Source organism: Battus philenor, unplaced genomic scaffold, assembly GCF_028537555.1.
Source record: "Battus philenor isolate CCGP_79_NKW_IND1 unplaced genomic scaffold, ilBatPhil1.0.hap1 SCAF_19, whole genome shotgun sequence".
Lineage (NCBI taxonomy): Eukaryota > Metazoa > Arthropoda > Insecta > Lepidoptera > Papilionidae > Battus > Battus philenor.
The window spans coordinates 5,936,819-5,951,742 of NW_027181681.1; the positions used below are offsets into that span (position 1 = coordinate 5,936,819).

At 32.7% G+C, this 14,924-nt stretch overlaps 1 protein-coding gene across 1 annotated transcript in view; it reads right to left on the reverse strand.

The window, feature by feature from the left end:
* Positions 1-14,924, reverse strand: part of LOC137921401 (midasin) — a 40,230-nt gene that overhangs the window by 16,168 nt on the left and 9,138 nt on the right. The window contains exons 10-21 of the mRNA XM_068764149.1: positions 13,137-14,868; positions 10,494-12,120; positions 9,836-10,050; positions 9,145-9,277; positions 8,159-8,792; positions 7,061-7,563; positions 6,173-6,349; positions 5,373-5,794; positions 4,689-4,828; positions 3,619-3,845; positions 897-1,129; positions 4-221 (exon numbers count right to left, since the gene is read on the reverse strand). Of these exons, the coding sequence (XP_068620250.1) occupies positions 4-221; positions 897-1,129; positions 3,619-3,845; positions 4,689-4,828; positions 5,373-5,794; positions 6,173-6,349; positions 7,061-7,563; positions 8,159-8,792; positions 9,145-9,277; positions 9,836-10,050; positions 10,494-12,120; positions 13,137-14,868 (6,261 nt within the window). The remainder of the gene's footprint in view (positions 1-3; positions 222-896; positions 1,130-3,618; positions 3,846-4,688; positions 4,829-5,372; positions 5,795-6,172; positions 6,350-7,060; positions 7,564-8,158; positions 8,793-9,144; positions 9,278-9,835; positions 10,051-10,493; positions 12,121-13,136; positions 14,869-14,924) is intronic.

Consider the following 14,924-nt stretch of genomic DNA (forward strand, 5'->3'; position numbering starts at 1 on the left):
TACCTCAAATTCTTTTGTTTGTTTGTGTAGAGCTTTATGTGCTTTTTCTACCGTATCTTTGACACTCCAATAGCTCAAGTCTCTGTCCCATGAACAAATTTTAACAAAATCACGTAGCTTCTTTTCTATGGGAGCTCGTTTTTCTTTGATCACATTTGCTACTTGTGTCGAAAACTGAGAGTAGTAATTGTAAGTGTTCCATAGGATAGATATTAATTCATCTGCAAACAAAAAAATATATTTATAGGAGGCCCACCAAAAATTTGTCAAAAATGACTAAAAAAAGAACTTGAAAAAACCAAATTAAATGAGGAAACATTTTATATTATTAGCTCTATGCTTTTTTTATTGAATGTCAACACAGTTAGACAATACACAAATCCGCTTGTGCATTTAAGAAAATAATTTTTTTTCATAACATCAAGTACATGAAAAAAAAAGAATGACAACATTTAAAATTCTGCAGTGTAGTTTTAAGATTAATTTAGTTTCTTTTATATTTATACAGTGTCATTAGCTATAGACGTAAAAGCTGTAAAAGGGACGACCATTCTCTTATTTGTCAGAAAAAAGATTTGATCACTCTACTCACACACATAATATTAATTTAATTTTTATATTGAAATGCGATAGACCAATATCTTTACGCAGTACAAAATATGAACATAGAGATAGTCTTAGTAAAAATACTTAATTTTAATATATGGTAATTCGAATTTTAAAAATGCTATTTATTACTATATTATCATCATATTGTTTATTATTTCACCACTAATTACTATAATACAAATTACTACAATAAAATATTTAACTATCAATTCGTTTTTCTTAGTTTTACAAAGTTGTATACATTTTAAACAACTTTATTAAATAAATATAATGTAATTCCTTTATACCTCTTCTCGGACTCGCCTCAACATGGATTAAGTGGCAATGATATACATATATGATGTCCAGCCGCACTGCATATTCAGCTAGGTTAGAATTTTCCATAAAATCCTTTAGTACCGAAATCACTCTTGCAGCTGACACTGGCTCTTTCGGTTGAGATTCATCACCACCATCAAACAAGTAGGAATCGACTACAGAATATAAATAGAACCAGTATTTATGAGCTTCGGCTTCTTTCCTGTAAAATTATATAATCATTACGATCATCATCCTAATTTTAAGGCGAATAATAAGGCGTAAGACGTCTATGCTGGACATAAGCCTTCCCCATAGATTTTTAAAAAGGCCAGACGGAAGTGGCCAGTATTCGGTGTCTTCCAACGATCATAATAAAGGCTATCCACCTTCAGGGCGGTTGTCCAGAACCTTAAGGCCCCAAACCCAGTGGCGTAGCTAGGGGGTGGCAAGAGGGGCGGTCGCCCTAGGGCACCAAGGGCAAGGGGGGCACCCAAATTGAAAATATTTTTTTTGATGAACAAAATAATGTTAAAAGAAAAATGAAAACCACGATTTTAACTAGCGATGTCAGAGTTCAGATCTCCAGTGGGGCCTTTTTTGCCAAAAATGACATATTCAACAGATTAGTGGGGCCCTAAGAACATTTACAAATTTAATATATGCCGAAACTGGTTCGGTTCGTTAGTCAGAGATTGTTATTAATTAATTTTTTTTGGGAGTTGGTATCTTTTGTGGCCCCAAAATTAAAAATCAAGAATTTATTAAAATAGGAAACTAGCCGCATATTTTTATTGAAAACGAATCGGTTTGCAGCTATTTCAATAGACCTAAATCATTTGTTTTAACGCAAACAGTCTTGAAGACTTTCCATAAACATTCGATATTTTGTGTATGAATTATTAAATCGTTAGGGTCAACAAAGTGTAGATTGTGGTGACTGTTTCGCGACGTAAACGTTTGAACTTAATTGGTTGTATCACCTCTAATAATAAGTCACTATTTGGATACCGAATTAACATGTCCTTTAACAAAATATACACAATCTACAGTACGATGTCTATGTGTTACTTTCAGAGCACTATTCTCAGTGTATGTGCAAATTGCCCAAATTATCCATATTTTCTCGTTTTGTAAAATTCGTTTATGTTCATTTATTTTTTGCATGTAGGGGTTGGTCCACCTCCACAATCGTATAAAACGGCACAAATTTATCGAAATAAGTATTAAAAAAACCATAATCGAATTTATTAAAAAATATATAGATTATACCAAGGCTTCTAAAACTGAGTTTCGGACCCTTTAGCGTGTCTCCTGAAAATTTTAGAGGGTCGCGAGATTTCGAAAATAAGAATTTTTATAAGACTTTTTCCTTTTTTATTTTTGGAGGGGGTCGCCAAGGAATCTTTTATTGAATGGGGTCGCGAAAAACTTATAAAACGAAAGGGTATCGCAAGTTAAATAATTTGAGAAGCCATGAATTATACCATAAATCGCAGACCTGCTAACATCTGTTTCATCCGAAATATACTTCATTTTCATGCCTAAACAATTAATATATAAAATGCGCATAGTGGCCGAAATCGCCATATGTTAATTTTCGAAATTGTGTTATAAAATAAAGTCTTTTTCTACATGTTTTCTGTGAACACCTCATTCGTCCGTCAATAGCGTGGCGAATCTTCCCTTTTCAATATGCGTGGGTCAGCCGCATTCACAATATTTTACAGAAACATTTACTAGTCGGAGTTGGTCATAAGGTTCAAATGCATCCTGTTCGGTTTATGATATTTTTAAAATTTCGGCTAATTTCTTTTTACAAGGTAATTTTTTCGTTTTATTTTTGGGACCCTCTCCCCAAAGCTACCAACGTCCGTTTTTTTAATCCTTTAAGATAACTAAATATGTGTTTGTTAAAAGTTTTTCCTTCAAGATAGCACCTTATATTTTTTTGTAAATTTTGACCTTCAAGATAGCACCATATGGCGTTTTCAGAAAAAAAGATTTATTTGAAGAGAACACCATATGAAGTTTTAAAAAAACACCCCAAGAGAACACCATGTGGTCTTATGTGCGTGAACATTTTTAAACTCAGTAAAAAAATGGGGGGTGGGGGCACCTGACAACAATTTTGCCAGGGGCCCCAAATATTCTAGCTACGCCACTGCCCAAACCATTGGATTATCTGATACAAATACCTTTCTATTTATTGATAAAAGCACACCAGTAGTAAATGCATTAAAATGGTACAATTCTGCATTACATCATTTACAAATTCAAGGTCACGGGAAGTCGCTGGATGCGGGTTGCGCAAGACTGGGCATCGAGACATCCTTGGGGCCTAGGCCTATGCCTTGTAGTGGACGTCTAACGGCTGTTATGATGATATATACACATACATCATGTTACAAAACAAAAAAAAAAATTATCCAGCAAATATGTTAATGCTTCCTTTCGAAACTGACAAAGCAATGTACCAGATTTTGTGACCAGGAGACTCAGCGTTAAGATAATTGTACATTCAGTTCGTTATAACTACGGGACATGTGTAATTTAGATTAGGGTTAGTACAGACAGATGGTATAGGAAAAGTTTTTTGAATAGGATATCTAAGCAAACCATCCATTTAGCACAAAACAGTAGTACTAATGTTTCTTGACATTAATAAATTAAATATGAATTTAATAAACTATGACATAAAAAGTAACAGACCTGCTATATAAATTATTTAAACATTCTTTCCAATGCGACATTTCCAACTTTCTCCAGTTTATAATCTGCTGGCCGACATCGAGCGAAAGGTCGATCATGTTATTTCCTTTATGGGCGTTTTTATTCCATTCCTCAATTTTATCGCGAAGCAACTCTAGACCAGTGAGAAACCGGGTCACGGGACTTGTTATTGGAAAATTCAGTACTCTATCCACAATAACAATTATCTGAAAAGTGTAAAGTAAAAAAATTTTAATATTGCCTAATAAAAATAAATATTTTATAGCATAAACATACACAGACGCATTGGAAAAAGGTATACAAGCGTTAAAGTGGTGAATATATAATAAATTATAAGATCGAAAATCAAAACACAGGCCTATATACATATAGGTGATTATTATATGGTGATGGTCATAAGTGTAAAATATTTGAAGCGGTGAGTATATAGTTCATTTGCTGTCAATCAATTTACACAATCATATTTACAAATATATACATATACATGCATATATATAAATATATACACACACAACATATATATACATATATATATATATATATATATATATATATATATATATATATATATATATATATATATATATATATATATATAAATAGCCTTTATAAAGGGAAACGTTATTTACCCTTTAGGCATTATCTACAAGTCAATCTAAGGTGGTTGAAAGATTATTAGTAGGCAGATGTCCAAATGCTATATAAAACTTCATTTGTTATACGAGCATATGGTATTTATATAAACACTATACTTGTTATTATACCATATTTGTTATATAACATTTAATATTTTGAAAAACTCAATATTGAAAATAATTTTTGTTTATTATCTATTCATATAGACTGTACTCGCTCCCCAATAGTCTCACGGTGATAATTTTTACAGGTGATTGAAAAAAGATGTAAAAATTTTAGTCTTTTGCTGATAAAAGAGCTACATATCTCGTTTAAGCCACATAGCTCTTTAAATATTCTACACCTATAGCCAATCACCATGTACCTTATTTAATATTTTTTATTATAGAACGAGGATAAAGAAAATCACTTACGTCCTTTAACGTCGGAAAGTCTGGCCATTGATCGAGTAGTTCATTTGTTGCTTCCTTCACTCTTACGAGTAACGGCAAACATTGTTTCGTTTCCGAAACCCAGGGCGAACAGTAAAAGTCTAGCTTGCTATTTGATGATTCTGTAAAAAAACAATTACAAATATTATTACAGAATTACAAAGTTTTTTCATCGTCATCATTTCTACAGTAGGTTCGCAGCCGCAACAATAGGACGCGGATTGCATAAAGCTTTTTCCTACGTAATGTCGTCATGTGCCAAACATTTAGGTAGAAGTTCTACGCCGCGCTTGCCGGTTCGTATTCTCCTGGCCATTCTTTCTGAACCTTATAAATGATAATAAGATTTAAAAACTAAATACTTCAGCTTCAAGTCTTACGGTTTATTCTTAACCGCACATTTTTTTAAAAAAAAACTTTGCATTCAGTACCGCTTTTCCATATAGTTGAAGTGGCAGTGGGGAGGCTACATAATACACAGAAAATATGACTCCCAGTGCCTAAAGGTTTTGGAGACTACAGACCGGCAAGTGTAGCGTAGGAAGTCCACCCAAAAGTTGGACTGTTAACCTTGTCAAGGACGTCGGAAAAACCGCTACTCTATATCCAGCAGTGAATGTCCTATGGCTGAAATGATGATAAATAATTAATAAAATACGTAATTACCATTGCCATCGACTGTATCCTTTATATGAGAGAGTAATACCATCAATCCAGGTGAAATGACACCCTCAAACTCAGCGTCGAGTGCCTCCCAAGCTTTATCTACAATCCGACTGAATATTGGATACCTCATAAGCAATGGAGTCACGACGTTGTTACCGACTAATTTCTTTGGTAAGGGTAACCATTCTGCTGACGTCATGTTACGAACAAAATTGGAATGCCATTTATATATTATAGACACATCCTCGTTTGTTATTAAATATTGTGGTTTCTTATTATCATCGTTCGATTTTTTTATAGTTTTATTTTGTTCTAAAGTCACGGGTTTAAATTCAGCAAAATCAGAATCTGAGTAAGACGGGAACATCTCCGTTATTTCCTCTCTTGCGATTGCTTCCCCATCTTCGTCTTCGCATTTTGATCTAAAAAATCAATAAATACATAGGTATTAAGGTTCAAATTTTTTAGTGTGATTCTATTTAGCAACCAATTCGACAGAAAGTGGAATTAAAAATGTAATAAAAAAAGAACTAATGAATGAACTTTTTATCCTAATTATCATAAAAATCACAAGTGATTGTTATGAAATGACGGAAAACCAAATCAACGACAAATTACAAAATATTTTTTTTGTTACTTTTCCTTTGAATTAAATTTGAATTGGGAATTTTTAAAAAAATAAAATACCGAAAAATACCGAAGTTCAAATGGCGAAATTAAATAATTAGATATTGTATACTTTTTTAATAAGAAATTTTGAATAATCTGCATTTTTAATTAGAAAAGAAATATTTACTCACTTTGTAACATATAACGCTTCATCTTCTATTTTCTTTTTATCGATGTCTTGTCGTTGTTTTTCCCAAGCATTTACGACGGCATTTAATGTTTTCAAAACCGCATCAAAGGACGCCTTGTCGATTTTCACCATAGCCGTACAGCGCATGTTTAACTCGACTAAATTCATTTTTAATGCCCTTTGAAAAAAAATTCTCGCATCAGAATTTATGAAATATTATTACTATGGTCTCTTATCACTAAGCGACAACCTATGGTACTTTTTTCGTTGTACATTACTAACAGAAAATCTATTTACAGGACATGATAGTCTTCAAAGAAAAATAACTACATAATTCTTTTTAGTTGCGTATTTGCTATTTATCATGTACTTGTGAAGGTTTAGTTACCCCTTAATAACAATAATAACAGATAGATATCCATAATTATGCCTTAGGCCAGAGACAATAAAAATTAACGTTATTATTTTGTATACCGTACTATCGAAACCGTGGTACCGCGCTTTAGGTATGCATACGCCGGGGGGCTGTTTCGTCAATCCACTGTCAGCGCTCGCTGGGGCGGCGCTTATGCATTGTTCGCCTTTAAGGTAATAATATCAATTTGGTTATCCTCATAGCTTTAAGTTGAAAAATGCCTTATAGGATAGTTAACTTTTAAATCAAATTAGGCTTTTCTGGCATTTTTCTAATTTACAAATATATGTGAATGATCCCATGTGGATAATAAGGCGCGGTACAGCGGTTTCGGTAGCACTTTGACAATCTCTTCAACAAGATCTAAACAAGATTGCAAGGATGATAGAGGATCTGTCTCTAACTCAAAGCACACATAAAATATCTATTGCTTATTTAATTTAAATAACATGTTTTTATACTTCAATTACTTACTCCAAACATTCCAACTCGGCGTTAAATAAATCCTCATCAGATGAAATATTTCTCTTAATGATTTGCATAAATGATGACGTAACAAATCTGTTTAAATAATCCTTCTTACTATCTCTTTTCGGGATATTATTCGGATATATCATTAGTTCTGTTACTGTTTCAGATAACACTTCGCCTTGTTCGATTTTTACAACCATTTCTCTTGCGAGATCCATAAGGGATGTAGCACTGTACATGACCTGAGATAAAGACGCCAAAAGAGGTTTCGCTAGATCAGGAAAAGCTTCCGAATATACAGTGTCAGTTTTTTTATAAAACGCGTCGATGGAATGTAACCAGGATGAAGTCTCTTTGACGACGGTGTGGGCTTTCTGAATAACGTTTTTGTCAACTTTGCCGGCCTCTATACTTTCGTAAAGCGATTCGCAAATAGCAGTCAAATTAGACGATATGCCTGTTAAACACTTTTCAGATAGAACTGATTTAGTAAAATGTTTGCAGTCCTGAAATATAAACACATAAATATAATAAATTTAATACGTTTCCTTTACATATAGTATTTGTTTATACAGTAACAGATCCTACAGAAAGTTTATTAGCGAATTATTACTAACAAATTTCTTATTGTTTTTTTTTTAATTTGAATAGTTATATGTATAAACTTTTAAAAGGGTCAACGAAGAATGAAAAGGCTTTTTTGCTATATTATTATTTACAAATAAATTAATGACAACGTAGTAAGAAAAAACGTTTTTAATATTGAAATTAGTACATATCTGAATCAATCATGGTTTAATATCAATCTCTGTAGTCTTTGTATTGCCAAATGTTATTAGCCGCATTGCAATTAATTTTCATAACGATAACTTTTTTAAAGAATGAAAAAAAAATAGATGTAAAAGCGTTTGTGCTGACATATGAGCTATATTTATTATATCTTTAAACCTTTTATCCTTGTACCCAATCACATTGTAAACAAAGGAAAAACAAAACAATGTTAAAAGCTATTTAAAATAAATTCTCTCGTAAGATACTTGTATTACAGTCAATTTAATATTTAAAAAAAATATGGAGTAATGAAATTATTAACTAAATTACCTTTGAAAAATTAACAAACGGTGTTCCTTTGGGTCTGAAAGTGTTACCAGATGCATATTTTTCCACATTTTTCGCTGTCTTCTCCTTTAATGAGGCAAGAGTTTTACAGTACGGGTGCACTTTATATAATCGCTCTTTATTTTCCCTTATGTTTTCGGTCGATACTTCCGAACTGTTCTCCATTTTTTTATTTTCTAATATACAGCCAGACACAACACCATGTATATAATAAACGCTAAGCAATGCGTCAAACATTTTAACATCCTCTTCTATATATTGAACTTTAAGACGATGCTTTTCCACATGGTCAATCGGACTGATTTCAGCCATGATCTTTATGAATAAGAAGCTTGTTAAAACTGATAATTCAGAAGTCAAAATCTTCGCTCTCATCTTTTCCTTTACTTGATTATTTTCATTGATGACTCTCATAAGGGTCTCGTAGGTTGCATTTGCTTTAGAAATTAATTCTACAAAAGCTGCGTCATTTTTAAAATATTCTTTAAGTTGCGAAACATCGATGCTTATGTTCACATGTGAACTTGAATCATCGGATACCTTTTCACTTACGAATGATTGCATTTGAAGAATTAGTATTCGATATTTTTTGGTTTCGAAATCAATGTCAGATTTTCTGAAAACATTTGAATGGCGTTTGTATAAACTTTAAGAAATTGAATGGTTCCAGAGTAATAACATCAATTTGGTAATCCCTCGTGCGTATCCTACATGGATAATAATATGAATGAATAAATAATATGAATTTATTGTATTTTATAAAAAAAAAATTTGGCAGGTTAGTTATATGTTAGTTCCAAATGCTATCGCCCAATAACTAACCAGCTAGTCTCGCCCGACGACTGTGACTTCGAATTATGGAAGAGTTTTTATGAATTTCTGAATCAGTCATGCAGTCTACTTCAAATAAGTCTTTTATTTACATTCGGATAGAAAAACTGTCTCTACTAAAATTGCTTTATACTTACAATTTTAAATCCGCGGCTGTATTTAATGTGCCAAGATTCTTCCACAGAGCATTGAGAAGAACACCTAGTTGCATAGAATATTCCACTCGATCTTTTAATGGTATCGATTCATATGCTAAGACAGACCGCGGACCTATAAAACCAATTATTATTATTGTTAGTCAAATGGAATTAAAATTCATCTTTTCAGAAAATAGACTCTCTCTGCAAGACCAAAGATCGTTACGAAGACCGGTCTTGCGCTGCTAGCATCCAGCGACCTTAACTATGTGGTCCGTCCACTTTGTGGGAGGCCTACCCATGCCGCGTCTAATGAATCGTGGTTGCCACTTTAGAACCTTTCGGTCCCAACGGCCGTCAGGTACACGAGCGATGTGCCCCGCCTACTGCTATTTCAGATGAGCAATTCTTAAAGCTATGTACAGACATAGCTTTAAGAATTGCTCATCTGAAATAGCAGTAGGTTACAGAACTATGGTCTTTCTTTTGTTTCTTTGGATTTCTCATTTCTAGTCCGATCTCATAGCAAAACTACAAGTATAGACATCTACATTTCTCTTTGGATGACCTTGAGCCTTCTTATGAGGCCCATCTTAACCACACATTTGACAAAAGACCCTCGTCTTCAGATATTATGCCATATGAATATTACAATATATTATATCTATAATAGATTTATGAATAAACTTACTTTTTTCATCAGTAATTATAGTTAGTTTTTGAATATAATACGGCATCAGTGGCAGGTTTAAAGAAACCCTTTTGTTGTTTGCAGGAATTTCGTTGGAAATATCATCAGTGTTTGCAAACGGGGTATAGTTAATAAAAGGAAGTGGATACACAACTGGTGAGTTAACGAGCATTTTGTAGAATTCATCCGAAAACTTCATTGTGATTGAAGATATTCTGTAAAAAAAAACAAATCCATAAAGAGATATGAAAATTGAAACTTTAGAACTACAGTCCGATAGCGTTAAGAATACAATAAGATTAAATCTTCATTGTCCGCAACACAGCATCGCCAAATAAACACAATGCGATCTTGACGCAAACGAACTGTACCTCATTTATACCATTCTGAAATAACGTGGTTTATAAAGGATATACACTTTTTTACACCAATTTTTAGTTCCAGTATGAATCGTAAAAAAATTGTTTTTTTATTATGAATTAAATTTATAATGTATACTAAAATCGAATTTTTTAGTAAAAAGAATTGTTTTTATTCTATAAATACTAATATCGATTACATTATTATTTCTTATACACAGATTTTTTTTCCGCACGCTTCTCTAAGGAACGTATCTACCGTATAAAAAGTTGGATGTACTTATATGATTTCTGCTTACCTATTGCAATCAATTTCTTCATTGTTTAAGATATACTGAATGGTTTTCAGAATGTTCAAAAGAAGTGGCGGAAAGCCTCGAGTCATTTTACCTATATTTACTAAATAGGTTAAGATATCTTTTAAGTTGTCTGACGATATTTTTTCCTTATTACATCTTGTAACCATATTTACAATGTTAAACAAATCTGACTTCATTAGTGATATTACTCTCTGAATAGAGTATAAGTGTATTGGTAAAAGTTTGACTTGCATCATTTTCGGTAAATTTGTAATCTCTTTATTTGTATCATATTCTTTTATATCATTTGGGTCTGGTACATCTGTTTCTAGAGACATACCCAACACGGGAAAAGACTCGACAAAAATCTTTTTAAGCTGTTTATGTAGCGATTGATTCATATCCAAAGTTAATGAATTGTAAAAATCTCTCCTTTGAATACAAAGCAATTGTTCACTTTCATTTTCATACAGCTTTGGTTGTCCATATGATTTACGCAACTTTTTGCTTAATTTAGAAATAGTAATGGAATCAATTTGATTATGTAAACATATGCTTTCCAAATCGGCATTAAGTTCCTGTAAGCCTTTAATATTATCAGAGATCTTAAATAACTCTGCGAGTAAATATTTTAATAACCATTTACTATGTAAATTAAGTAATGGTATAATTTCTTCCTTTAATATAAGTGTTCTTTTATTTTTGGCAGTATCAAAAATTGGCATCAAACTAATCTTTATGAAACGACTTCGCCAATTTAGCAATTGTATTATTAAGCAAACTGTTTGGTCGTCGCACGAACTTCTGGCTCGACAGATGGCTTTTAAAATCTCTTCATCGACGCGTTGCAAATAGATCTTACAAAATTTCAATATCGGATATTCTGTGAAGTCATCAGTTATTTCATTAGAAAGAACAGCTTTTGAATACTCGATAGCCGAAAGTTTTGGTTGGTCTGATTGTAAATTCTCCTTTGTAAATTTATGCAATTCATAATAAAATAAAGTTAATGCGACATTGGATTCCATAACGGCTTTAGCATCTATATTTCCGGATTCAGGATAGAACCTTTGTTGTGTTAAGTTAAGATTATTTTGCTTTAAATAAGCATAGGCTTTTTCATTAAGACCATTCACTACAGATCTTGTTTTAATGTTTTTCTGTCGGTTAATGGCTTCTTTTATGAAGAAGTAAAGTTTATCCATAGTTTCTTTGCTACATTTTTGATAGGATACAAATATATTAAATATAGATTCGAAAGAGTTGTCTGGAGAGAGGTCATCTTGATTAAAATGCTTAATTGCTGGAAATGCAATTTGTTTACCCATTTCACACGAGGAGTTGGTACATAAACCTTTAACAGATAGAGTGTGAGTGGTATTACTAAAAGAAAGTTCTTTGTATTCTTCTTTTTCAAGTTCTTTCTCTAAAGCTTTCAACATAGTATTTTTCATTTCTGCTAACGACGTGTTGACATTAGATAGAAAATCACTACCATTTCTAGGTTTTATGTACACGTCGGAGAAACCGTTCCACAAGGCAGTTTTACTAGATATACCTCGAACAATTTGCTGCCATATCAAATGTGAGACTTGTATTAGTTGTGATATAGTAGGCTTTTCAAGTCCTGTAAATTAGAAAAATGGAATGAAGGAAAAAAATGTGTTATGTCTAAAATAAAACGTAAAAATACCTATAATTTTTACACCTGATTATAAGAAAGGCTTTTAATTAAAATTGACAAACACTTCGATACGGTGCTTGTCGACCGCAAAGCAATACACACAGCTGAGCGTCGACTATAGTTTACAGCCGTAGTATGAATGCGCTCGGCTGAGCGTGAACTTTAGTCGTCAACCAAGAAATTTTAACCTAGCTATGCAATTACAGTTTAATATATATTAGGTGAATGTAATGCATATCTGTATCCGCATCTAATGAACTAAAACTAAAAAATAAAAACTAAAACACTCCCGTCACATAACACACTCGTACAGACAAGCAAGACGCGCTCAGTGTCGCAGCAGGTAAGAATCGGCTGTGGGCTCTCACCTGTGGCTGTCGACTATAGTCGACGCTTGTACCGAAGGGGTGAAGATATTAATTTCCGTCTCTAAGTATACAGAACGTTAGGATATAAGTAAGAAAAAGCTTAAAATGGGTGAATGTATAACTTATTTACTGTAAATTGACAGGGATTGTAAGGTATACACTATCAAAGAATCAATAGTTTCAGAAAATAACATAATGATAGCATAACAAAAGCGTTTTCAAAATTCTCATTACTGCATATTAAAACTTTGTACTGCTGAAGTTATGGGCCTTGTGCATTATGATAGAAAAGTTAAATTGATGTAACATATTTGAGAGTGATCACTTTACACAGGATGATTGAAAATAGGTGTACTATACATTAATTGATAACAAATTCGCAACCCATTCGCCCCTTTTGAAACTTTTACACCTGTAACCGATCGCTCTGTATAGTCCTAAGATATGCCGATTTTATCACAATGTTTTCTCTAACCATTTGTATATAGTCATGAAGTTGCATATATTTTATGCATTAATTACCACTATCTCTACATTTTACTGATAATAAACAAAAATATACTTTATTTTTTAAAATATTAAACAACTGACCTTGAACAAAAGAACTCATGAGCTCGTGACATTTTATACAAATAGTGTGATACTGTTCAGGAAGCCCACACGACGATAATAACGCCACTAAATCCATATAAGGCAAAGATTTAGACAAATTCGTTTCACATTCATCAGTCTGCAATAAATATAATTCAACGCCTCGATTTCTCATAGCTCTTGAAATTTCACCGTATTTAGGATCCATAGTAAAGAATACTCTGAAATTTGGATGTGGTTTGAGTTCACTTATTTCTCCTCTTTCGGGTATGCTAATTACACCATTTGGTTCTAATAATCCATTAAGTCTATCCAATACAGCAGCTGACGTCAAATTCACATTGTCCAGTAGAAGCCATGAACCTTCAATCAACGTCTTTACAAGCAACGAATCAACCCATTCAAATTTTCCGCTAGCATTAATTGACGATACTTGTACTTTATGTAGAAGACTTTTTAATTTGTTTATGTTCATTTGAATTCTTCTAGAAATTTTATTTGTCAATTCCCACTCCAACAAATCTTTACAATGGCTTAAAAGCAATTTTACCTTTGCCTTAAAGCTTTCTACATTATTCTCAGAGGATTTATTCTTTTCAAAATCATACTGCAGTGTTTTATAATGATGAAGATTGCTAAGTAAATTATTTCTTTTCCATTGGTCAACTTTTTCTGTGAGCCACAAATTGCGCACAGTGTATTGTGTTAATAACTGTATATCATTATAGATATTTTCAAGATTTCTGTTATAGTCCACTTGTTCGAATCCTCCCAAAAGATCAGAAACATCCATTGCTGACGTCACTGGTAGTACATGCATATCATGACCTGTCAAATCGGCTAGGATTTGTACTACGCTACTCTTTCCTGTTGAAGACGGTCCAACCAATATTGTAAGCCAATTCATTTTTATATTCTGTGCAACAGCTTTTAATATAGGCATTTGATTTCTTAACATCAATAAGTTTGAATCAAACGCATTTCTGTTTCCAGACGCTTTTTCCTTATTTCTTTTCAACTTTACATCACCAATTATAATTTCTTCATCGTTTATACTAAACTGAGGATTTGAATCACTTCTCGGATACTCGGGGCAAAATATTTCATCGTATGTTTTTATCATCAAATTTTTGTCTTCTATAGTTCTCATCCTATTGATGTAAAGCATTTGCACAAACTTTCCAGGTGATATGGTGTCACCAGTATTAAAATCTTCAATTAAAGCTTCACACCACCTTTGTATATCTCTTAGGTTCATTTCCCAAGGGCCGCCTTTATGGCCCCAAGACTGAATCTCAGTGATTTCATGAGCAATTTTACAATTAAATGTCACTATTCTATGCAATACATCTTTTGGTAATGATGGATAAAGTGATTCAACAATGTAAATGAGATCAGCTTTGGTCAAAGTGTCAATATACACCTGAGTGAATCTATTTAAAAATGATATAGGAAGTCCTCTACGAGCTCCGCCTTGTTTAAGAGGATTTTGACAAGCGAATAATCTAGTTTCTTTTTTAACTTTAAATGTCTGACCCAGTTCTGGAATGAAGACTTCACCTCTGTGATCTAAGCAGGCGTTTAAACCTTCTAGCACCGGTTGCGGGGCTAGGTTTAATTCATCAAGTAATATCCAGTCGCCATTTTGTAAAGCATTCAAGAATATTCCGGCTTTAAAAGTAAACGACCCATCTTCTGCTGGAAGATCTGTACCGAACAAATCTGTAATATCCTAAAATCAAATATATGGCATTAGCTTTATTTACAATATAGATAACCTAATTCACT